The sequence below is a fragment of the Pan troglodytes genome, chromosome 14 (genome assembly GCF_028858775.2).
Source record: "Pan troglodytes isolate AG18354 chromosome 14, NHGRI_mPanTro3-v2.0_pri, whole genome shotgun sequence".
In the NCBI taxonomy this organism is placed as follows: Eukaryota; Metazoa; Chordata; class Mammalia; order Primates; family Hominidae; genus Pan; species Pan troglodytes.
Window position 1 is genome coordinate 103,799,483 of NC_072412.2, and position 22,192 is coordinate 103,821,674.

The 22,192-nt window shown below is 45.8% G+C and overlaps 1 protein-coding gene across 7 annotated transcripts in view; it reads left to right on the plus strand.

Moving 5' to 3' along the window:
- FARP1 (FERM, ARH/RhoGEF and pleckstrin domain protein 1) overlaps positions 1-22,192 on the plus strand; it is a 311,995-nt gene that overhangs the window by 55,843 nt on the left and 233,960 nt on the right. For 6 of the 7 annotated variants that reach the window (XM_063792622.1, XM_016925462.4, XM_009427148.5 and 3 more), the window contains exon 2: positions 15,571-15,764. In XM_063792622.1, the coding sequence (XP_063648692.1) occupies positions 15,594-15,764 (171 nt within the window). In that variant the 5' untranslated portion in view covers positions 15,571-15,593. Of the gene's footprint in view, positions 1-4,853; positions 4,873-15,570; positions 15,765-22,192 lie in introns of those variants that run through there. The other variant, XM_016925461.4, reaches the window with a different exon arrangement.

Below are 22,192 nucleotides of genomic sequence, written 5' to 3' on the forward strand. Positions count from 1 at the left end.
CCGGCCAAAACTTACTTATTAAATAATGAGGCTGTTGGGAATATGCTGACTAGATTTGGAAACAAACAATAATTCTTTACAGTTTATTAAAGAAAATACCCATTGGTGTTTATTTCTTTTACATAGCTTTCCAGACACATTTTTATTTATTAAGTCCTGTCATTTTCTCCTGAACTCAAGGAGGCAAGTTATCTCTCTGATAAGGACCTCAGCAATCAGCTGAATTACCTGCCAGAGGCTATAAAGGGGCTTGTCTGAGCCAGAAATTCACAGCAGTGTCTGCCAGTGAGCCCCAGGACTTTGCTTCTCGTTTCCAACCTTAAGTTGATCCTGCTGTCTTTGTAGAGGTAACATCTACTTGCTCCTATATCTGCACCTGAAAAGCATCTCAACATAGCCCAAAACTGGAAGCAACCACAATGTTTTTCTGTAGGGGAATGGATAAACTGTGGTATATCCATACAGATGGGATATTATTAAGCAATACAAAGACATGAGCTAGCAAGCTACAAAATTCACGGAGGCCAGGCGCGGTGGCTCATACTGTAATCCCGGTACTTTGGGAGGCTGAGGTGGGAGGATCCCTTGAGCCCAGGAGTTCGAGATGAGCCTAGGCAGTATAGCAAGGTCCCTCCCTCTCTAGAAATAATTTAAAAACTTAGCCATGGCTGGGCACTGTGGGCCATGCCTGTAATCCCAGCATTTTGGAAGGCTGAGGAGGGCGGATCACTTAAGGCCAGGAGTTAGAAACCAGCCTGGCCAGCACAGTGAAACCCTGTCTCTACTAAAAATAGAAGAGATTAGCTGGGCATGGTGGCACATGCCTGTAATCCCAGGTACTAAGGAGGCCAAGGCATGAGAATTGCTTGAACCCAGGAGGCCAAGATTGCAGTGAGCTGAGATTGCACCACAGCACTCCAGCCTAGGTGACAGAGCCAGACTCCATCTCAATCTCAACCCTCCCTGCTCCGCTCCCCACCCCCGGTCCACTCCCCCTCCCTGCTCCACCCCCGCCCCTCCCCGCTCCCCGCCCCCCGCCTCTCCCCGCTCCCCCACTCTGCCCCTCCCCGCTCCCCCCCCCTGCCCCTCCCCGCTCCCCCCCCCGCCCCTCCCGGCTTCCCCCTCTGCCCCTCCCCGCTTCCCCCTCTGCCTCTCCCCGCTTCCCCCTCTGCCCCTCCCCGCTTCCCCTTCTGCCCCTCCCCGCTCCCGCTGCTCCCTCCCCCTCCATCCCTTCCCCCTCCCCCTGCACCCTTTCCCCCTCCGCCTCCATCCTTCCCCCTCCCCCTCCACCCTTTCCCCCTCCCCCCACAAACTTAGGTATGGTGGTGTGCACCTATAGTCCCAGCTACTCGGGAGTCTGAGGCTGGAGGATTACTTGAGCCCAAGAATTTGAGGCAGCTGTGCGCTATTTCAGGCAGACCAAAAGCTGCCTCTCACCTGCGTATTTAATTTTCTTTTCTCTATTTTCGCACTTCTATTAGTCGGATCCACTATTGGCACACCTTTCGGTACATGGTGGATGCTTAGTAAATACCACTGGATGCACAAACGTGTGTCCTACCCACACCATGCCATCTGCCATCACTGCTATTTAAGAACGTTTTTTCAGGGACTAGTTGATGTCTCAGTTCCTCAGTGAGGTGGCATCCTTATTTCTGAGGCTTTTAAAATTCGTTTAATACCTATTATCAGAAGTAAACATGTTGCCTTGAACAGTCATCTCTGAGTTACCTGTTCTCTTGCCTGATAGATTATGCATCTTATAAAGACAAAACGATATTGTGCCACATTATTACTTTGTGTCCTGTAGGGTGTGAAATGTAGTTGCTGAAACATAATAGGCCCTCGTAAATGTTTGTTAATGGTGATGATCTCGATTATGGTGACACTTGAATGATAGTATACTTTGAACATTGGGTTGGTATTTTCAAAGGCATTGAGTAAGCAAAGCCAGTAATTCACTGCATCTTCATTATGGGCCAGGCAAGGGTTGGGTGCTTTCTACAAATATTTGGAGAGGCTGACTGGTGTCGATTAGAGAGACTTTCTTTAGTGAGTGGAAGAGAATGATGTGTGTTAAGTCGAGTGAGGTTGGCTGCAGACTAAAGAATGCGCCTCTGTTTACATTGCAGGGACCTTGTTAGTGTGGGAATTCAGAGGGGCTGGAAGCTGGTGGCTATCTTCCTTACATTTAATTTACCCTGACCTTTTCCTTAGAGGTAGAATGAGGGGTGAGCTAAAGTTTAAAGTTTGTACTCTCAGAATCATTGAGAAATTGACATCATTAGAATGGGAATGATTGGAGATTTTTTTCTGGTTTCCTGATTTTTCTGGAGATAAGCCTTCTCTTCTGGTAATTTTCACCTTCACTTCTGTTCTACACATTTTTGTCTTTGCATATCTGTTTAATGGAGGATATGTGCTCTACCGAATCAGTGAAAGTGCAAAGCCAAAGTATTGACTTAGATTGTTTTTAGAACAAGGTTGGAGTAGAAATTAAAAATTGATTGGAAAAGGCATGCCACTTTTTCTTGCGAGGAGCTGCTGAAAACAGGCACTCACGACCTTTGGCACATGTGCAAAACATGGCAGAGTGTCCCTCTTTTCTTGGGGAAGTTACCTAACCAAGTAAGTGCTTGGCTTGTGTCTGGTGGTTTTACAACTGTCATTTTAGCTAATCTTTACGGAGACCCTCAGAAGTGGCGTGGGAGCAGTGCTTCTCAGACCAGAGCCTGCATCAGAATCACCTGGAATGCAACCTTCACCGCCCCCCCGCCCCCCGACCCCCGCCCCTTTGTGATTCAGTGGGGCTGGGCTGGGCTGAGATGAAGAATTGTATTTCTAATGAGCTCGCAGGTGATGTTTTCTAATGAGCTCGCAGGTGATGTGGATGCTGATTTGTGGGCACATTTTAAGAAGCACTGCAGTAGAGAGTAGGCTTTCTCTCCATCTTTTAGGTAAGGAGAATGACTTCTGGGATGGATAAGTGACTGGCCTGATGTTCTCACAGTTCCTACGTTGAGACTAGAGCTGTCTCTAGCACTTACGCAAGAAAAGTGATGTCAGGCTCCCAGGTAAGGGAGACCCCTGCCCTCGGGACTCCCTTGGAAAAGGCTTGGAAAAGAGGAGAAAGGCCTGTAAAGCCTGTGAAGTAGAAGCTAAATGTAAACAACACCCCAGGGAAGATGGAGTGAGTATTTTTTTCCTAAACCATTGGATCAGGAAAGTCTTTCTGGGGGAGGTGACACTGGGACTGGCTAGAGAAGTGTTTTTTTTTCTTTTGAATATAAGTGTTTTATTTTTCTCTCCCAGTCTTTTATCTTTTTAAAATTGAGATTCATAGTTGTATATATTTTTGAGGTACATGTGATATTTTGATACATGTATACAATGTGTAATGATCAAGTCAGGGTAATTGGGATAGCCATCGTCTTTTCTTTGTGTTGGGGACATTCCAATTCTCTTCTAGCTCTTTTGAAATAGATAACACATTATTGTTAACTATAATTTCCCTGCTGTGTTTTTGTACCCATTAGCCAACTCAAAGATGGTGTTTTAGCAGGAAGAAACAGAACAGGCTGGGCACAGTGGTTCATGCCTGTACTCCCAGCACTTTGGGAGGCCAAGGTGAGCAGATCCCTTAAGTCTGGGAGTTCAAGACCAGCCTGGCTAACATAACCAGAGTCTTTCACTACAAAAATTAAAAACCTACGTGGGCATGGTAGCAGGTGCCTGCAGCCCAGCTATTCAGGAGGCTGAAAGGGGGAGGAACGCTTGAGCCCAGGAGTTAGAGGTTACAGTGAGCAGTGAGCTGAGATCCCGCCACTGCACTACAGCCTGGGTGACAGAGCGAGACCCTGCCTCAAAGAAACAGAACAGCAAAGGCTTAGTGCCAGGAAGATACAAGAGTGTTGAACAGCAGAGTTCAGTTGGATTAGAAGATGGTTTAGTTGAAAGGAGAGACATCATGGCAGATGGTTGAAATGCCTTGCTGGGAATTTTTACATTTAACTCGGTTTTGATTGGACTCAGGTGTTTGAGTTAGAAAAGGGATATGGGTAGAACTGGACATTTGAAATAACCCCTATGAAAATGATAAAGATGAGAAAATTTCTCTTTTGCTCTGAGTTTTCCTTATTTTCCAGAGACTTGTCAGGGTTATTTAAGATAACCTATTTAATTAAATTGTTAAAAATATGGTTGCCAAGAAGGAACAGTGAAGCGAGAATCTTGAGCTCTGCAGTTAATTCTCATTTCCTTGCTTTGTTGTTGAAATAGGGGCACCCTGCTCGTAGACAGTTAATAGCCTGGTCTCCTTTTTCCAAATGATCAAACAGGCCGAACAGTTCCTCCTCTGTTTGAAGTGTCTGGTTGATGTAAAACAGTTGATCTGCAGTTGTTTCTCTTGCTCACAGACTTTTTGGAAATAAGCAAATCCATCCACACAGATAGCTGTTTTTGAACTTTCTCAAAACCCCTTATCTAACCCCTTGTGAGAAGTCAAACTGAGCTGCTTTGCTTTTGAGGAGGGCCGGGCTGGCAGCCTTTCTAGTTTATCTCCACCCCACCCTCCCCTGGGGCCAGCTCCTGGCGTGTGGCTCCCCCGGGACAGAGGCACAAGGTGGCTTTGTGGCAGCTTCCGGCTCGTAAGAGCACAGGCAGATGCATGGAGCTGTTGGAGATTGATCACACGCCCTTTGCCCTTTGCTCTCCTGGGTGTCTGACACTTGATTTTTTGCCCTCACTCAGTGGCACATCCACACTTCTTTGCTCTCAACATGGGGTACAGAAGTGCTTGGAGGACCCAGAACCCAGCCCTTTGGCTTCCTGCAGCTCTGCCACTTGGACTTCTTCTTCGAATAACATGTTTCTGTGAGTTTTTCTTAACCTGGAATTTTTCAGTTGCTTGTATTTAAAACTGGAAGAGGGGAAACAAACTCTTGCAAAAAATTTCTCTTCATCTACCCGGCTTGATTGAAAGTAGTTCCTCTTCACTGTGATTCCAATTCACTCGATTTATGCTCTCAGTGGGGCAGGAGTAGTTGGTAGGAGTGTGTGCTTTTAGTAGATTAAATTAAAAATTGTTTAATTACTTCTTAATGAAACATAGTCTTCTTAATTACTTTTTTTTTCTTTTTTAAGAGATAGGGTCTTGCTTTGTTGCCCAGATTGGAGTGCGGTGGTACTATCATAGCTCACCGCAGCCACAAATTTCTGGTCTCAAGTGATCCTCTTGCCTCAGCACTGCAAGTAGCTGGGACTGCAGGTGCTTACCACCATGCCTGGGTAGTTTTTAAATTTTTTGTAGAGACGGGGTTTTGCTATGTTGCCTAGACTGATCTCAAACTACTGGCCTCAAGTGATCCTCCTGCCTCAGCCTCCCAAAATGTTGGGATTACAGGCATGAGCCACTGCCCCTGGCCCAAATTACTTCTTAATTAAACATATAGGTATATGGTACAAAATTAAAAAGGTCCAAAAGAGCATCTGATGAAAAGCCAGTCCCCAGCCTGCCTTGCTTTTGTCCCAGGCCAGGCTGGCCGCCTCACTGGAGTCAGTTCTCCTTCCAGTTACCTCCCTCTCCTTCCAGAGAGGCTCTTTGTGTTCACAGGAATATTCATGGACACATAGACGTTTTTAGATTGATGGAGGTGTAATCACAAATCATAACTTTGACCTGTTTCAGGTGTACAATTCAAAGGTTTTTAGTCACTTTACAGAGTTGGGTGACCATCACCACGGTCCAGTTTCAGAACATTTCTATCTCCCCAAAAAGACCACAATTCTTTGTGCCCTTTGCTGTTGATCGAGCTCCGAATCCCAGCCCCAGGCAACTACTTTCTGGATATTTATCCTCCTGATAAAGCCTTGGCTGGATATTACATTTAATAGGATCATAGGTTTATGGTGTCTTTTGCATGTGGCTCTTGTCACTCAGCAAAATGTTTGCGAGGTCCATCTATGTGGCGTGTGTCAGCATTTTGCATCTTTTTGTGGCAGAACAATATTCCCTGGTATGGATAGATCACATTTGGTTTATTCACTCACCAGTTGATGACTATTTGGATTATTGGGTTATCCACTTGTTGGCCCTTTTTTGGCTGTGGACATCTGCATGTACTTCTGTGCAGACATATGTTTTCATTTGTCCCGGGAAGATACCTAGGAGTGGAATTGCGGGGTCACCAGGAGAAGGGTTTGCTGGGTTTCATGCCAAACTTATGATTACAATTTTAAGAAACTGCCAAAATGCTTTTTAAAGTGTTTGCAGCATTTTATATTCCTTCCAGCAACCAGCAGTATATGAGTTTCAGATTTTTCACATTCTTGAGAGCTTATTTGGAAGTTCTAGTGGGGGGAGCACAGCTACTCGTATACCCTTGACCGAAAACCGGTCCTCCTCTATCGGGGATGGTCGTCCTCTTCTGCCAAGCACACAGTTTTGGAAGGGACACACATGGAGTGGTGAGGGAGGAAAGGAACACCCGCCTAGCCAGCCAGGTTAGCTAGATCAACCCTGGCAATCACCCCTAGCCCAATGAACCCTGACGATCAATGGGGTGACAGATGTCACAGCCAGATGGCCCTCACATCCAGATTCTCCACATTCTTGATAACACTTGTTATTGTCTTTTTTGTTATAACCATTACAGTGGGTGTGAAATATCTTATTGTGTGTATAATTTGCATTTCCTAATGATTAATGATGTTGAACATCTTTTCACGTGCTTGACCATCTTCATGTTTTTGCAGATTTAAAATCTTCCTATTATCAGTTTTAAAACATGAGGTAATAGCTAACTTACAGTGCCTCTCACCATTTCTACTCCTTTCCCTGCCAGTTTTTTAGCTGCATTATTTCTACATTGTCAGGCATTATATAATATTCTGTGGCTGTTACAATTATTTTTTTCTTTCTCTTAAAGTATAAATGGATGTAAAGTTTACTAATAATTGTTTTTCATTCTTTCACCATTTACCTTTTGTTTTGCTGAAGTTTATCCTTTAGTAGTTTTTTTGAGAAGGGATTGGCTAACATTCTTCTGAATTCTCACCTGTTTAAAATGTTTGGCTATTGGCTGCATGTGGTGGCTTATGCCTGTAGTCCCAGCACTTTGGAGGCCAAGGCAGAAAGATTGCTTGAGGCTAGGAGTGCGAGACTAGCCTGGGCAACATAGCAAGACTTTGTGCATACTAACTGGTGGTGGTGGTGGTGCATATTTGCAGTCTCAGCTACTTGGGAGGCTGAGGCAGGAGGATCGCTTGAGCCCAGGAGCTCGAGGTTACAGTGAGCTGTGATCATGCCACTGCTCTCCAGCCCAGGTGACAGAGTGAGACCCTATCTAAAAAAAAAAATAGCAAAACAATTTGGCTATTATAGTTGAATGAAAATTTGCTTGTGATGAAAGTTTTGATTCTGTTACAATTCTTTGAGGATGTTTTTGGCATTTAAGCCTTGGATGTTGCTGTGGACAATTCTAAAATTTTGTCCCCTCATACTTTATTTGAACTTTTTGCCTAGCTGCCCAAATGATTCCTTCCTAAAGTTTGAAGACCAGCTATGACTCAGGAAATGAGTTGTCAAATTATCTTTGTGGTGATCATTTTATGGTAGTTATCCCTGGAATAGGATATCTTCATTTATTATGCACAAGTATCTTTAATTTCTAAAATGTTTTCCTGAATTATGCCTTAAGCTTTTTTTTTCCTGTTCTTTTCTTTGATTTTTGTTTCTTTAGGGATACCGATTGTGGGTATGTTGGATCATCTCTCTCTGTCTTCCATATCTATCAGTTCTCTGTGTTTTTTTTAGACAGAGTCTCACTCTGTCACCCAGGCTGGAGTACAGTGGCATGATCTCGGCTCACTGCAAGCTCCACCTCCCGGGTTCATGCCATTCTCTTGCCTTAGCTTCCTGAGTAGCTGGGACTTCAGGTGCCCACCACCATGCCCGGCTAATTTTTTTTGTATTTTTAGTAGAGACGGGGTTTCACTGTGTTAGCCAGGGTGGTCTGGATCTCCTGACCTTGTGATCCACCTGCCTTGGCCTCCCAAAGTGCTGGGATTACAGGTGTGAGCCACCGTGCCCAGCCAGTTCTCTGTGTTTTAAATCTATTGCTTGCTTTTCTCAGTCTTTCCCATTAGGTCCTTCATATTTTCACCAGTGCATATTTCCTTTTAGCTGCTTCCCATTTGGCCTGTATTTTGGTGATATTTTCATTCTTCCATTTTGTCCTCCTAAGGTCTGCCACCCTTATTCTTTATTTCCTGCTAATGTCTTCCCATAGCTTCCCTGAACTCTTGTAAATCCTTTTATGTTTTTGTCTATGGAATCAGTTATTTCATGAAGTTTTATTAATTTATAACTGTTTGGACAAAGCTTTAATCTGTTGCATGTAACATTTTCTTTGGATGTTCATCTGTCATTTTTCTTTTTTCTTGCAGCATCTTTGTAAAGGTTTTTTTGTTTGTTTGTTTTTTGGTTAGTAGGTATGAAGTAGCTCTTTGCAGGAGCCTCAGTGGGCCAGCAGACAGAGCCGTGTTCCATACTAATAGGAATTTTCATGACTTGAGGTTGTGTGTGTGTGTGTGTGTGTGTGTGATCCTTTCAACCTTTGCTATTCCCTTATTTGCTGAAACTTTGGTAGTCAACCTTGGTGGTATGTCTAATGCAGTCTGTCTTTTTCATCTTGCCTCAGCGACAGACCGCTTCCTACAAATATGGCTTGCCTGTATGGTTTCTCATTTCATATCAATCTCACTATGTCCAGGGAAGCTGTTACTGTGAATCTGCACACCTGTCCCTGTTATTCCAAGAAAGTTATGACTGGTTTGCTGCTTATTTGAAGCTCCGCCATTTTTATCTGAGATCTGTAGCCATGAGCAGCCTCTCCAAGCATTTTCCTTCCCTTCTTTCTGACCTTCACTGCAGCTTGGCACATTTTTGTTACATTTTCTGGTTTGGGGCTACAGATGTCTCCCAGTTTCCTCAGGGATGGAATTTGTGTTTTTTAGTTTACTGCTTATTGCTTTTGGATGAATTCCAAGAGGAAGTCCTTATAAGTCAGGATACTAAGACAAGACAACTCTAGTTTTTTACCTTTTCTCTGGCGGTTAAAAATCTTGTTACTTTTTTGTTGTTACTTTTTTAAAGTAATTTCTCAAATAGAGCTAACTAATAAAGTAGTTTTGCAAGCAGCTTTTAACTTTAAGGTCTGGAATAATCACTTTAGTAATAAGGTATCAAAAGGAAAGAAATAGTCTATATTTTGACTATTCCTCAAGAATTTCAGAAGTCAGGAAGTTAATGGAGAGAAATTCAGAATAGAGCATAGGTTAATATTTATACACTAGAGGCCTTTTGGTTTGTTGGATTTGTTTATCTGGAAGACGGCATTTTATTACTGGGCTTACCAGTTTTGCTATCAAGCATCAATTGTGGTTACCCATTTATGATTTGCCAGCATTCCTGAGATGTTCCCTTAGCGTTCTTAGGATGCTCAACTCAAAACTCTTGGCTGGATTTATGATTGAATTAAACAGACTTTTCCATGTACAGCAACAGTCTGCATGCGAGTATGATAACAAAGAGAAAGTATGACATACTTTGTTCAAGCATCAGTATCCAGAAGTAGAAATAACCTAGACATGAGATCATTTGAGAACTAAAGAGAAAGGAAGTTAAGCTACCAAGTATCTGTTAATGACTAACTCAATTAAATTTTTAAATGCCAAGGTGCTAAAAATTAGAATATATATTTATCTGGGGATTTTGGGCAAGAGGGAGAGAAAGGATTCAGTTTAGAGGATGAGGAGTCTTGCTTTTTGCTTAGGTAGGACAAGGAGAAGATATCTGCAGGGAGGGTCTGAGCACCTTTAGGCTGGGGTGAGGTGGGAGAGTAGAGCCCTTCCTTCCTGCCGTCATCGGCTCCCTGGATGGGCATCAACACCATAGCCAGGTCCATGCCTGCTTGACTCAGAGTGACAAGCCCAGCTATAGCCCAGTGTGAATTACCGTGCACAGGGCCTGTCCCTGCTGAGCAAGTGCAGGGCAGAGGGGGTGGGGTGGGGAGGGGCCACACCAAAGTAGGAAAAGTGCATGGACGGGCTGGGAATGGGGAAGGCCAACTTGACTGATGGCATAGTTTTCTCTGGAGATTGCATTTTATTTTTAACCATGAGACAGTGAACAGAAAACATATATGGAATAGAAGTAATTTTGCCTGGCTTGTGAAGATTATTTTGGACACAACTGACTTCATAATGAATATACCGCTCCCCCACCACCACCTCCACACACACACACTTTGATTCATTGACCCAGTATTGAGGATCTCTTTTCCACTTCGGTGAAGGGCACTAGGCTGGGATTCTAGATTAACCAGGCTGGTCTCATCTCTCAAGGCTAATGAGTGAATGAACCAAAGCAGAGATCACACAACCAAACAGATTAGAAACAGATGCTTAGAAAAAGCTTATTTGAGGCAGAAGTGAGAAAGGCACTTATATAACAGACCTGTGGAATCAGGCATTCAAAAAAGAAGGGGCCAGCATGGTGGCTCACGCCTGTAATCCCAGCACTTGGATCATTTGAAGTCAGGAGTTCAAGACCAGCCTAGCCAACATGGTGAAACCCCATCTCTACTGGGGAAAAAAAAAAAAAAAAAAAAAAAGCCGGGCGTGGTGGTGGGCATCTGTAATCCCAGCTACTGGGGAGGTTGAGGGAGGAGAATCGCTTGAACCTGGAAGGCAGAGGTTGCAGTGAGCCGAGATTGCGTCATTGCACTCCAGCCTGGGTGACAGAACAAGACTCCATCTCAAAAAAAAAAAAAAAAAAAAAAAGGCAGTTCTCAGATCTTCACTCCATATGTCATCTGGTAACACTGGGGTTCTGAGACAGACAGTGTTAGCTCCAGAAGCATTGCCTGTCTTAGAACCCCTATGTTACCAGACGACATAAGGAGTGAACAAAATCTTCAAAAGGCTTTGATGGACCGTAGGTGAGGAAGGTGAGTGTGGGAGAAGTCAGGAGTAAATGGTGTTTCCTAGACAGTGATCAGGTGTTTCCTAGACATGTTCGATGGAAGGACACGCCCTTTTAGGCCCTGGTGATTTGAGTCTCTGTGGATGTGATCCCATAGTTTCTGATTTGCTGACCTCAGGGCCAGCCTTTGTGTCTATGGTGACAGCATTAGAGGTTTCATTGCAGAGGAAGTAAGGAATTCATTAGGAAACTTCTGGGGACCTACTCTTAAGGAAAAGGCTGAGAATGAGTTAGGGAAGAAAACTCTACAAAATGAGATTTGCAAACCGGATGGTTTTCCTGAAGAGAAGGCTTTAACACTTTCCTGAGTTTTGTTTGTTTTTGTATTTGAGACAGAGTCTTGCTCTGTCACCCAGGCTGGAGTGCAGTGGCGCGATCTCGGCTCACTGTAAGCTCCGCCTCCCGGGTTCACGCCATTCTCCTGCCTCAGCCTCCCGAGTAGCTGGGACTATAGGCGCCCGCCACCATGCCCGGCTAATTTTTTGTGTTTTTAGTAGAGACAGGGTTTCGCCGTGTTGTCCAGGATGGTCTCGATCTCCTGACCTCGTGATCCACCCGCCTTGGCCTCCCAAAGTGCTGGGATTACAGGCGTGAGCCACCGCGCCCAGCCAACTTTCCTGAGTTTTAAAGCAGTGGTAGAAGTTTCCAGGTGAAGAAAGAGGGCAAAGTGCTGAGCCACAGTGAGCCACGTGTGGAGACCTGGAGGCAGACAGAGGCAGCGGGAGGGGAGGGAGAAGCTGAGGGATCAGGAGACAGACTATCTGGGGAGGAAAGATTTTTTTTTTTTTTTTTTTTTTTTTTTTAAGGAAAATAACTTTGTTGGCTGGGCACGGTGGGTCACGCCTGTAATCCCAGCACTTTGGGAGGCTGAGGCGGGTGGATCACTTGAGGTCAGGAGTTCAAGACCAGCCTAGCCAACATGGTGAAACCCTGTCTCTACTAAAAATACAATTAGCTGGGTGTGGTGGTGTGCGCCTGTGATCCCAGCTACTCGGGATGCTGAGGCAGGAGAATCGCTTGAACCTGGGAGACAGAGGTTGCAGTGAGCCAAGATGTTGCTATTGCACTCCAGCCTGGGCAATAGAGTAAAACTGTGTCTCAAAAAAAAAAAAAAAAAAAAAAAAAGAAAAGAAAAAGCCGGGGGTGGTGGTGCACGCCTGTAATCCCAGCTACTTGGGAGGCTGAGGCAGGAGAATTGCTTGAACCTGGGAGGTGGAGGTTGCAGTAAGCCGAGATTGCGCCACTGCACTCCAGCCTAGGTAACAGAGTTTGAGATTCCATTGCAAATAATAATAATAATCATAATAATAATAGTAAAATAAAATTAATAAAAAATAAAAAAACTTTGTTGATACTATAGTACAATGTATAGAATGGTAGAATGGCTTCTTGGGAAAGGGGGAATAGTTGGAGGGGTGGGTGGCTGGAAAGAAATGAAGGGTGACTTTTTCTCAAATGTGAGTGAGACGCAGCCCACAGTTCTATTCCTTGCACCCCAGATAGCTCTGTGGTGCCCCTTCTGTGGCCCCTTTGTCCAGAAGTGCCCCCTGGGGGTCTCTTTTTCCCATCTCTTCTTTCTCCATGACCCTCACCATTGGGCCTGATGGTTCATTTTGCTTTTTTGGTTACACATTCACCTCCTTTCATTGATTCTAATGGCTTTCACCCTGAACCCATAGCCCAGACCCAGCCTGGACAGGACAGCTCCCAGACAGGACAGCCCACAGGATGTCCTTTTATAGCCCCAGGGAGCATTCCAAAGCACACTCACACCTCCCCCTCCTACTTCCTCCCTTCTGCCCTGATTTCAAACTTTCTCATCAGTGTTGGACTTTCTTTTTCTTTTTTCTATCTTTTTTTTTTTTTTTTGAGACAGAGTCTCGCTCTGTCGCCCAGGCTGGAGTGCGGTGGCACGATCTTGGCTCACTGCAACCTCTGCCTTCTGGGTTCACGCCATTCTCCTGCCTCAGCCTCCCGAGTAGCTGGGACTACAGGCGCCCGCCACCACGCCTGGCTAATTTTCTGTATTTTTAGTAGAGACGGGGTTTCACCATGTTAGCCAGGATAGTCTCCATCTCCTGACCTCGTGATCTGCCTGCCTTAGCCTCCCAAAGTACTGGGATTACAGGCGTGAGCCACCGCGCCCAGCCCAGTGTTGGACCTTTACCTCCTCTTGGTAGCTAACCATTTTTAACATTGGGTTAGTTTTTCCACAGAAGTAGGTTTTATAGCATCACCTTTTGATTTCCATTGCTGCTGTCCAGATTGGCACTTCAAGCATGAATTGTTACAGGTGATTTGTAACTGGATGCCCCAGCCCCTGCCCTCCCAACCTTCTTTCTTTAGTTATATATAGTACCATCCTCAGGCTCATTTTTCTGAAATTGTTGTTGTTGTGTTGTTACTCTTCCCTCAGTGGCTCCTGCTGCCTGCAGGGTAAAGACCATATTTTTCAGCCAGGCATTTGAAGTCCTCTAAAGGAGGGGTCCCCAGATCCTGGGCCGTGGACCAGTGGTCCGTGGCCTGTCAGGAACCAGGCCGCACAGCAGGAGGTGAGCAGCAGGCGAGCATCACCGCCTGAGCTCCGCCTCCTGTCAGATCAGCTGCAAGCATTAGATTCTCATAGGAGCACAGACCCTGTTGGGAACTGCACATGCGAGGGATCTAGGTTGTGCGCTCCTTATGAGAATCTAATGCCTGATGATCTGAGGTGGAACTGTTTCAGCCCGCAACCATTGCCTCTACTTTGTCTGTGGAAAAACTGTCTTCCACAAAACAAGTCCCTGGTGCCACAAAGGTTGGGGACTGCTGCTCTAGAGCCTGACTTCAAATCATTTCTAAAATACATCTTGAACTCTCTGGCTCTGATTCTCACTCTTTTTTGCCTGTGCCATTGTGTTTCTGTCCCGTAACTCTGTGGATGCCATTCCACTTCCCAGGAGTGCCTTTTCCTTGTCTGTCTCCTATCTCTTTCCAAGTATTTTCCAACGTTTGAGACCAACTTGAGTTCAATTCTCACCTTCTCCATGATGGAAGGCTTCCCTCTCTTTTAACCACTTCATCTCACCTGGAAATCTCGTTCCCTTATGTCCTTCTGACACTAAATATGCAGCCACATATAAATATACTGGCTGAGTGGTCCAGTCGTTAAGCAGCCAGTATTGACCTCCACTCCGTGTGAGGCATTGTGCCTAGGTAGGCGCTGAGCTGCAAAGGACATTCGAGATTGGGTTCCTGCTTTAAGGGCATCACAGTGCCTTCTCCACACACGTGGGCTCAACCACCACGATGTGGCTTTGACAGCCACGAGCACAGAGGGGATAGCAGCACATGTGTTCTGCACCAGATGCCAGGATGTGACATTTGTTTTCGTTTTTGAGGTGGAGTTTCACGCTTGTCCCCCAGGCTGGAGTGCAGTGGTGCAATGTTGCCTCACTACAACCTCCACCTCCTGGCTTCAAGCGATTCTCCTGCCTCATCCTCCCGAGTAGCCAGGACTACAGGTACATGCCACCACACCCGGCTAATTTTTGTGTTTTTAGTAGAGGTGGGGTTTCACCATGTTGGTCAGGCTGGTCTCGAACTCCTGACCTCAGGTGATTCACCCACCTTGGCCTCTGAGAGTGCTGGGATTACAGACGTGAGCCACCGCGCCTGGCTGGGATGTGAAATTTGAACTGAATTTTAAAGCAGTGGTAGAAGTTTCCAGGTGAAGAAAGAGGGCAAAGCACTCAGCCACAGCAAGCCACGCATGTGGAGACCTGGAGCCAGACAGAGGCAGTGAGAGGGGAGGGAGAAGCTGAGGGTGTCATTAGACAAGAGTAGACTATCTGGGGAGGAAAGATGATTGTTTTTAGGAAAATAACTTTGTTGATACTATAGTATAGTGTGTAGAATGGCTTCTTGGGAAAGGGGAAATAGTTGGGGGGGTGGGTGGCTGGAAAGAAATGAATTATTAGCTGGTTATTGTAATAGAAATAGACACTAGAAACCAGGAAAAATGACCCTACTCTCTGTTGCCTCTGTATGAGTGTCTGTCTGCGAGTGTATGTCTATTTCCTCAACCAGATTATTAGCCCGAGCTCTGCAGTGCGCGTTTTACCTGTTTATCTTTAGAATACCCACAGTACTTAGCATGTAACTGTGTCCATAAAGGTAATTAATGGATGCTAATGATATGGTTTAGGCACTGTTTATCATCTTCCCACCAGACTTCAATGTGTAAAAAGTAGTGCCTAGCCTAGCTCATTGTAGACACTGAATAATTAAGAACAGACTGTAAAACGAGAAAGGAATAAAATATGCAACAATATGCAAAATTATTCAAAAGAATAAAGTATGCAAAAAGTATTTGCATGCCTTGAGTGCTTAAAGGTGACTTTGTGAGTGAACCGATGCCTCCCTATATGTGATTCCTGTGCAGGGGATGGAGCCCCCTGCCCACCTGGGTGGGGTTCAAGGTGGCATACAGCTTGGGTGGTAGTCTCCTGTTCTGATGTGTTTTTCTTTCTCACTGCTTCCTGCAGATATTCTCTAAGCCGCTTTCATCATGGGAGAAATAGAGCAGAGGCCGACCCCAGGATCGCGACTGGGGGCCCCGGAAAATTCGGGGATCAGTACCTTGGAACGTGGACAGAAGCCGCCCCCAACACCTTCAGGAAAACTCGTGTCCATCAAAATCCAGATGCTGGATGACACCCAGGAGGCATTTGAAGTTCCAGTAAGTTGGGGGCTTATCTGTGAACCCAGGAGTGTGGTAGGGGACAGCCTTTGGTGTGAGGAGGTTCGGCTCATTCCCATGGCCAGTGACATGAGGCGGCTGGAGGTCCTGCATGTTCAGCACCTCCCTCCCCGCCCCCCAATGGCCCCGCTGACCCGTTCTGGTTTCGAGCTCTCCAGTGTCTAGATTTATGCTTGAACTACCCACATAGTGATGTCAGTGGCCTCGGCACTTGAATTTTACTATGACCTTTCATTCAAATATATATATGTAATCTAAGTGCATATGTATATGTTATGTATATATATGTAACTGGAGGGAAGAGTGGTCTTGTGGCTGGATCCCAGTTTAATTTACTGGTCGTAGACAATTCCTCTCTCACATTGGTGCTTGTGCGTGTGTGTTTGTGGCAGGGGGGCTGTCGAACTCAAGTCCAGGTTACTGGCAAGAACAGTCCCGAGAGCATCATTAAAGAGCCACGTGTGTTTTCATGTGAGGGAATCAGGAGAGCCTGTGCATGCAACCCCACAGGGCAGGTGTGGGAGTACCGAAAAGCCTCCTTCCGAGCCTGCCATATGGCAGCCCTAGAGATGGGGAGGCCCTGCCACCGCAGGGCCCTGGACAGAGCAGCCTGGGGGCCGGAGGTGTCACAGGAGGAGCCGGCAGCCTGGGCCCCTCAGCAGCTGGAGCCGTTGGAGCCGCTGGAACCTCTGGTGCTCCTCACTTCTGCTGTTCTTCTCCGAGCCCCTGCCTGGCCTCTCCCAGCCTCCTCCTCAGATCGCTCCTGCGGGAGGATGAGAAGCTGCCGCCTGCTTCGTGCAGCTGGTGCACATCTTATTCCCGGCAGGAGAGGAAGTGGGAGTGTCTGGCTGGCTAAGCAGCAGGCCCACTCCCTCTCATCGGCTCAGTCCAGAGAACTCTTAACACTCCTCGGATCTAGTATTTTGGGTTTTCTGTCTGGAGTATCAAATACCATGTCTAATATTGTTTGTGGAGGAGGAAGATAACTCTTGAATTCCAAGCAGCCAACTTACAAACAAACTCTGGGAGCACACCTGTTTTTAACATGGAGATGATCTGTGTGTCATTCCTGTTGGCTAGAGGGGCTGGAATTTGGTAGTCGGCATTAACGTTGGTAACCCATCATTTAATCACTTATGGGATATGAGTCAGCAAATTATATTTATTTCAAAGAACATTGCTCAGAGCACATGAACTAACATTAAATGTCTCAGGAAAAGATAAACTCAGAATAGCTATGCTTAAAACCACCAATTTATTGCGCACTGCAAACAACCTTTGTGTTTTCTGATTTTCTTGTGGAATTTGTATCTTTCAAGGACTTGGGACAGCTTTGTATTTTGGTGAACAAAGCTATTGCTCATCTGCTAAAATCATAGACTGTTGAGGAGAGCCCCTGCCATCCGGTTAGAATTGGGCCTCCTGGCACATGTGGTCCGTATGTGCGCCACCTCACCCACTTTTTTGTCTTTGTTGCCAGACCGGTTCAGTGAGGTGTTTCGTTTCAGTGTTTCCTGTTGAGCACTGTGAAGGACTTCTGAGCCCAGGTTTCTAGCACACACATTCTATTACACGGTGTTTCTCTGAGTGGGTTGGACTGTGGAACTGGCCAATGCTGCTCTTGTGTGCACTCACTCCAGGGATCGTTGGACTGTGCTCACCTGCAGTTCTTCCTGAAACCAAAGAAAGTCAAGACCCCATTCCTAGCTACTATTTAGCACCTATCCAGGAACTCCCTGCCCAAGGAGTAGTAATAAAAGTGTGTTTTTATCTTTTAAAATGATTTTTCTTCGTAATTTCTGATGGCTTATGCTTTGCATTTATAAGCCCTTTGTCTGGAAGGAACCTTTCTCATGCTCTCTAATAAACTCCTATGCATTCTTAAAAGCCCTATCAGTTTTACCTGGATGCCTACTCTCTCAAGCAGGGCTTTTTCTTCCTTCCTGCAGACCACTTTACTCATATACCTGTCAGATGCACAAGGGAGCCTGGGTTCAAATCCCAGCATCTCCTACTGAGAGTTGTGCAGCGTGAACAAGTTATTTAACCTGGCTGTATCGATAAAATGAGGCTAATAAACTCGACTTTATACTATATGAGAATAAAAAAAGAGGTGACACAAAGTGTTTGGAGCAATTCTTGACATGTAGTAAGAGCTTAACTAAATAGTAGTAATGACATGCACGTCCAACTGCCTGCCTGTTCTGTCTATATCCCCAGCATCTAGCATGGCACCTGGCATATAGTAGCTGCTAATTAAATGTTTGCTGACTGTTAGAGTGAGTGTGAGTTTATTTTACAAGTAGAATTAATGCCATTGTTCGTTTTCACATGTCTCCTCCATTCATATTTTTCTTTTTCTCTTTTTTTTTTGAGACGGAGTCTTGCTGTGTCTCTAGGCTGAAGTGCAGTGGTGCGATCTCAGCTCATTGCAATCTCCTCCACCTGGGTTTAAGCGATTCTTCTGCCTCAGCCTCCCAAGTAGCTGGTACGATAGGTGCCTGCCACCACACCCAGCCAATTTTTGTATTTTTAGTAGAGACGGGCTTTTACCATGTTGACCAGGATGGTCTTGATCTCCTGACCTCGTGATCCGTCCGCCTTGGCCTCCCAAAGTGCTGGGATTACAGGTGGGAGCCATCACACCTGGCCATATTTTAATTTTTCTAGTTTGGTCAGAATCTTTCTCTTAACCTCTGGGAAACAGATGTATTCCTTAACTGGCTGTAGAAAGTCACATATCAGCATTTTTATTGGGGGAGCTGATTCTGAGTCAGTACCTCATGCTCTTTAAGAGCAGCCACGGCCAGGCCAGCAGCAGCTGAAAGGCATCGGGGCTGGCTGTGATGGCCCAGTCATCAGGGATTGGGAGGAAGGTGACTACAGGATTGTGAGAGACTCAGCTCCCCAGTCTTGCTTTAAAACCTTGCTGTGAAACTTTTTGCTGGGAATTCAAGGCCAAGTGTCTGACCCTGGAAACGTCCTTTGATGGAGTGCCCCAAGTGAATGACTTCTCATGGCTCAGTCACATTCGCCACGCAGCTGAGCTGGGCACGTGGCCAGAAGTCCCTGCAGTTTCCTTTGGGGATGACTGGTGTCTTTCCCTGGGGGTTGAATTTCCTGGGCCTTTGCTTATTAATTTTATTTTAAAATACGGAATTATAGGCAAAGCAGTCATTTAAAATGCAAATCCCCTAAACACTTCCTGGAACAAAGAACCACACCATCTTCTCCATGGTGTCTCCGTCCTTCTTTGTACCCTAAAAAAATTATTATTAAAGAGGTCTACCTTTTGGGAGGCTTTGGCAGTTAGCTCCACGATCTTTTCCATTCTGTAGCTGTTTCCACAAGCACCTCTGTGGTTGAACTTGGACAGTCTTTTTAGGTATTTCCTCTGCAGTGTGGAAAGTTCAAGCGCAGTATTTATAGTAAATTCTTGCATGGTGTTTTTTCATCTTTATGTGGAAAACACCGTGCAAATAAGCTTCAGCCTGTGGTTTATGATATATGCAGCTTTCTCTTCCAACCAGAGGTTATGAAACAGAGTGACTCTTGGGCATCTGAAAGGGTTAATAAGGTGCCCCTATGCCCGCCCAGGCCATTTCCCTGATGGTTCCTGGGAAGGTTTTCTGTGTCCCCTCCTCGTGACCCTGCGGGTAAACAAACACAGTTCCCACTCACATTAGTAGGATGAAGCAGATGGTTTCCTCTCCAAGTGTTTATTCAGTTTATGTATTTTCATTAGCAGTGTTTCTGTAGGAAGAGCAGAGGAAATAAGACACAGCCATTTTTATTTTTTATTTTTATTTTTATTTTTTGCTTCTTTTGAGCAGCCCTGGTAAAAAAAATGCTTGGGGAAGATGCTCACAGGTGACAAAAAAGACACCTAGTGCCTGTCGAAGGATTAGAGGGAGTGGTGGCCAGTTGCAGGCGGGTGGATGATGGCAGAAGCCCAGAAGCCCCCCAGGAGAGTAGGGGCAGGAGTTAGTTGCTGCAGAGGGAACTCGGCGTCTACGACTGTCGTCGCAGGAAATGATCCTTGTAACTTTCTCGTGTTGCTGTCTTGTCACTGCTGTACTCGAGCTTTTGTAGCTCCTGAGACTTAAGTAGCATTCATCCTTTGCCTGAGGATCAAGTGTGGGCTTCGTAGCTCGGGGAGCCTGGGAGAGAGCAATGAGCCTCCATGGAGGGGCCCTGTACACCGGGAGGTGCCTGGGCAACTCCCATGGCTCATCTCAACCACAGTCCTCGGCAGTTTGTTTTCTGCATTAGCTTCTCATGCCAGAACACCCTCTTATTTGTTTACCTGCTTAGTATTGGCCTCTTGCAGGTAGAGTGGCCACTTCTTGGAGGGCAAGGCCTCTTGTTCTTGTTCGTCATCATATGCTACGCCGCAGCGGTGCCTGTGCATGAAACTGACTGGTGACAGTTCTGCTCGGTCGTTTAACTATACGAGAGTTGGTGCTGTCCTAGCATAACAAGGGAAAGAGCAAGTGGGAAGAGCTTCTGAGTCCCTTCCTCGTGTTTTCACAGCGTGAAGGTGGGGCTGGGATTGGAGTCCGGCCCGCCAGACCCTCAACTTACCCATCTTCTGGGCACTAAGAGCCGCCTCCTTTGTGAGATTCGCGGACTTCCTCTGCCTCCTACGCCCACAGAGGTGGTCCCTGTTCAGCTTGGCCAGCCCCTCCCCCACCCCACATCCTCGCCCCACATCCTCGCCCCACATCCTCACCCCACATCCTCACCCCATGCTGCCCTGTTCTTACCTCTTTCTAAACACCCACGCCATCCTCACCCCGAACACGTTGATCAAAATCCCACCAACTGCCGGGCCTCTCCCAGGCTTGTGCTCCAGGCCAGCCTTCTCTCCTGACAGTGCTGATAGCTCACCTCCAGTCAGACCTTGAATCATGGTCTCTAATCTTGCCCCTCGCACTCATTATTCCTGGTGCAGTGACTCAGTTTTTTAATCTGCAAAATTAGGCACTGGGGCCAGATGATGTTAAAGGCTACTCCCAACCCCTTTCCTTCTTTGGAAGTGAGGACCCTGTGTTGACATGCTCCTTGACAAATTAACTTTTTGTGACTGTATTTGTGAATTCTCCAGACAGATGGTAAAATCTTTGAGGAAAGAGATTTTTAATCTTAGAGCAAACCTTGAGGCCCCCAAAGCCTGATTAGACACAGTGGGTACCGTGTGTCTACTGTTAAAGAAAGCTATGTGATGAGAGTGAAGAAGCATGCCACGATTTATATGTCCCATGCCAGTTGCGGGCCGCGGGAAATGTTGTGATTGGCCTTATGTGTGTGTGGGGTGGCTGTTTACATAAAACTCACTGCACTCCATGCTGCACTCCAGGCTGAACTCCATGCTGTTTGACCATGGGAAATGGAAGACGGAAAGAAATCAAATATTTTCTTGATAATACATTATTAGTAGAAAATTCAAGTTTAAGTTGAAATCAGAGAACACCTAAAGTTTTTAAGAAAAGTAATGAGTTTGTATGTCATAAAAGACCACATAGGTTCTTTGCTGGTGTCAGAATCGCCTGTGCTATCTTGGAGACCTAATTAGGAGTGTTACAAATTCAGTCCCATACATGATTAAACATTGATTTCATTTCATTATTATACCTTTTGAAATGTAACAGTTCTTTCATTCCTTTAATTTTCACTGAAACCTAGGTTTGAGATCAATAGGGAGCTTATTCTCTGAGAGCTCTGGTTCAGAGTAAGGTGTCCACTGGTGACAGATTCTAGAGCTGGCTTCATAAGCTCCATCTCAGAAAAAGGGACGGAGCCGAAGTTTGTCTTTTCAGAAAGCTCAGGGTTTCCTCTTTGTGGCCCTGCAGTTGACATCAGGAGCTGGGCTTGTGCTCATTGGTAGCAACTGTGCCTTTATGGAAGTGTGTTCATTTTCTGTGTCTTTGTCTATATTTATTTATTAAAAAGTCTTTTTTTTTTTTTTTGAGACAAGATCTTGCTCTGTCACCCAGGTTGGAGTGCAGTGGCATGATCATAGCTCACTGCAGCCTCAAACTCCTGCCTTAGCCTCCCTAGCAGCTGGGACTACAGGTGCATGCCACCACACCGGGCTAATTTATTTTTATTTTTATTTGTAGAGATGAGGTCTTGCTATGTTGTCCAGTCTGGAACTCCTGGTCAAGCAGTCCTCCCGTTTGGCCTCCCAAAGTATTGGGATGACGGGCATGAGCCACTGCACCCAGCCACATATTTTTTATTTCTAATGAATTTTGTTTCCCAATTTATTTTCATTTTTTGAGACAGAGTCTTCTCGGTCACCCAGGCTGGAGTGCAGTGGAGCAATCCTGGCTCACTGCCGCCTTGACCTTCTGGGCTCAGCAGGCCTCCCACCACAGCCCCCGCTAGTTGCTGAGACTACAGGC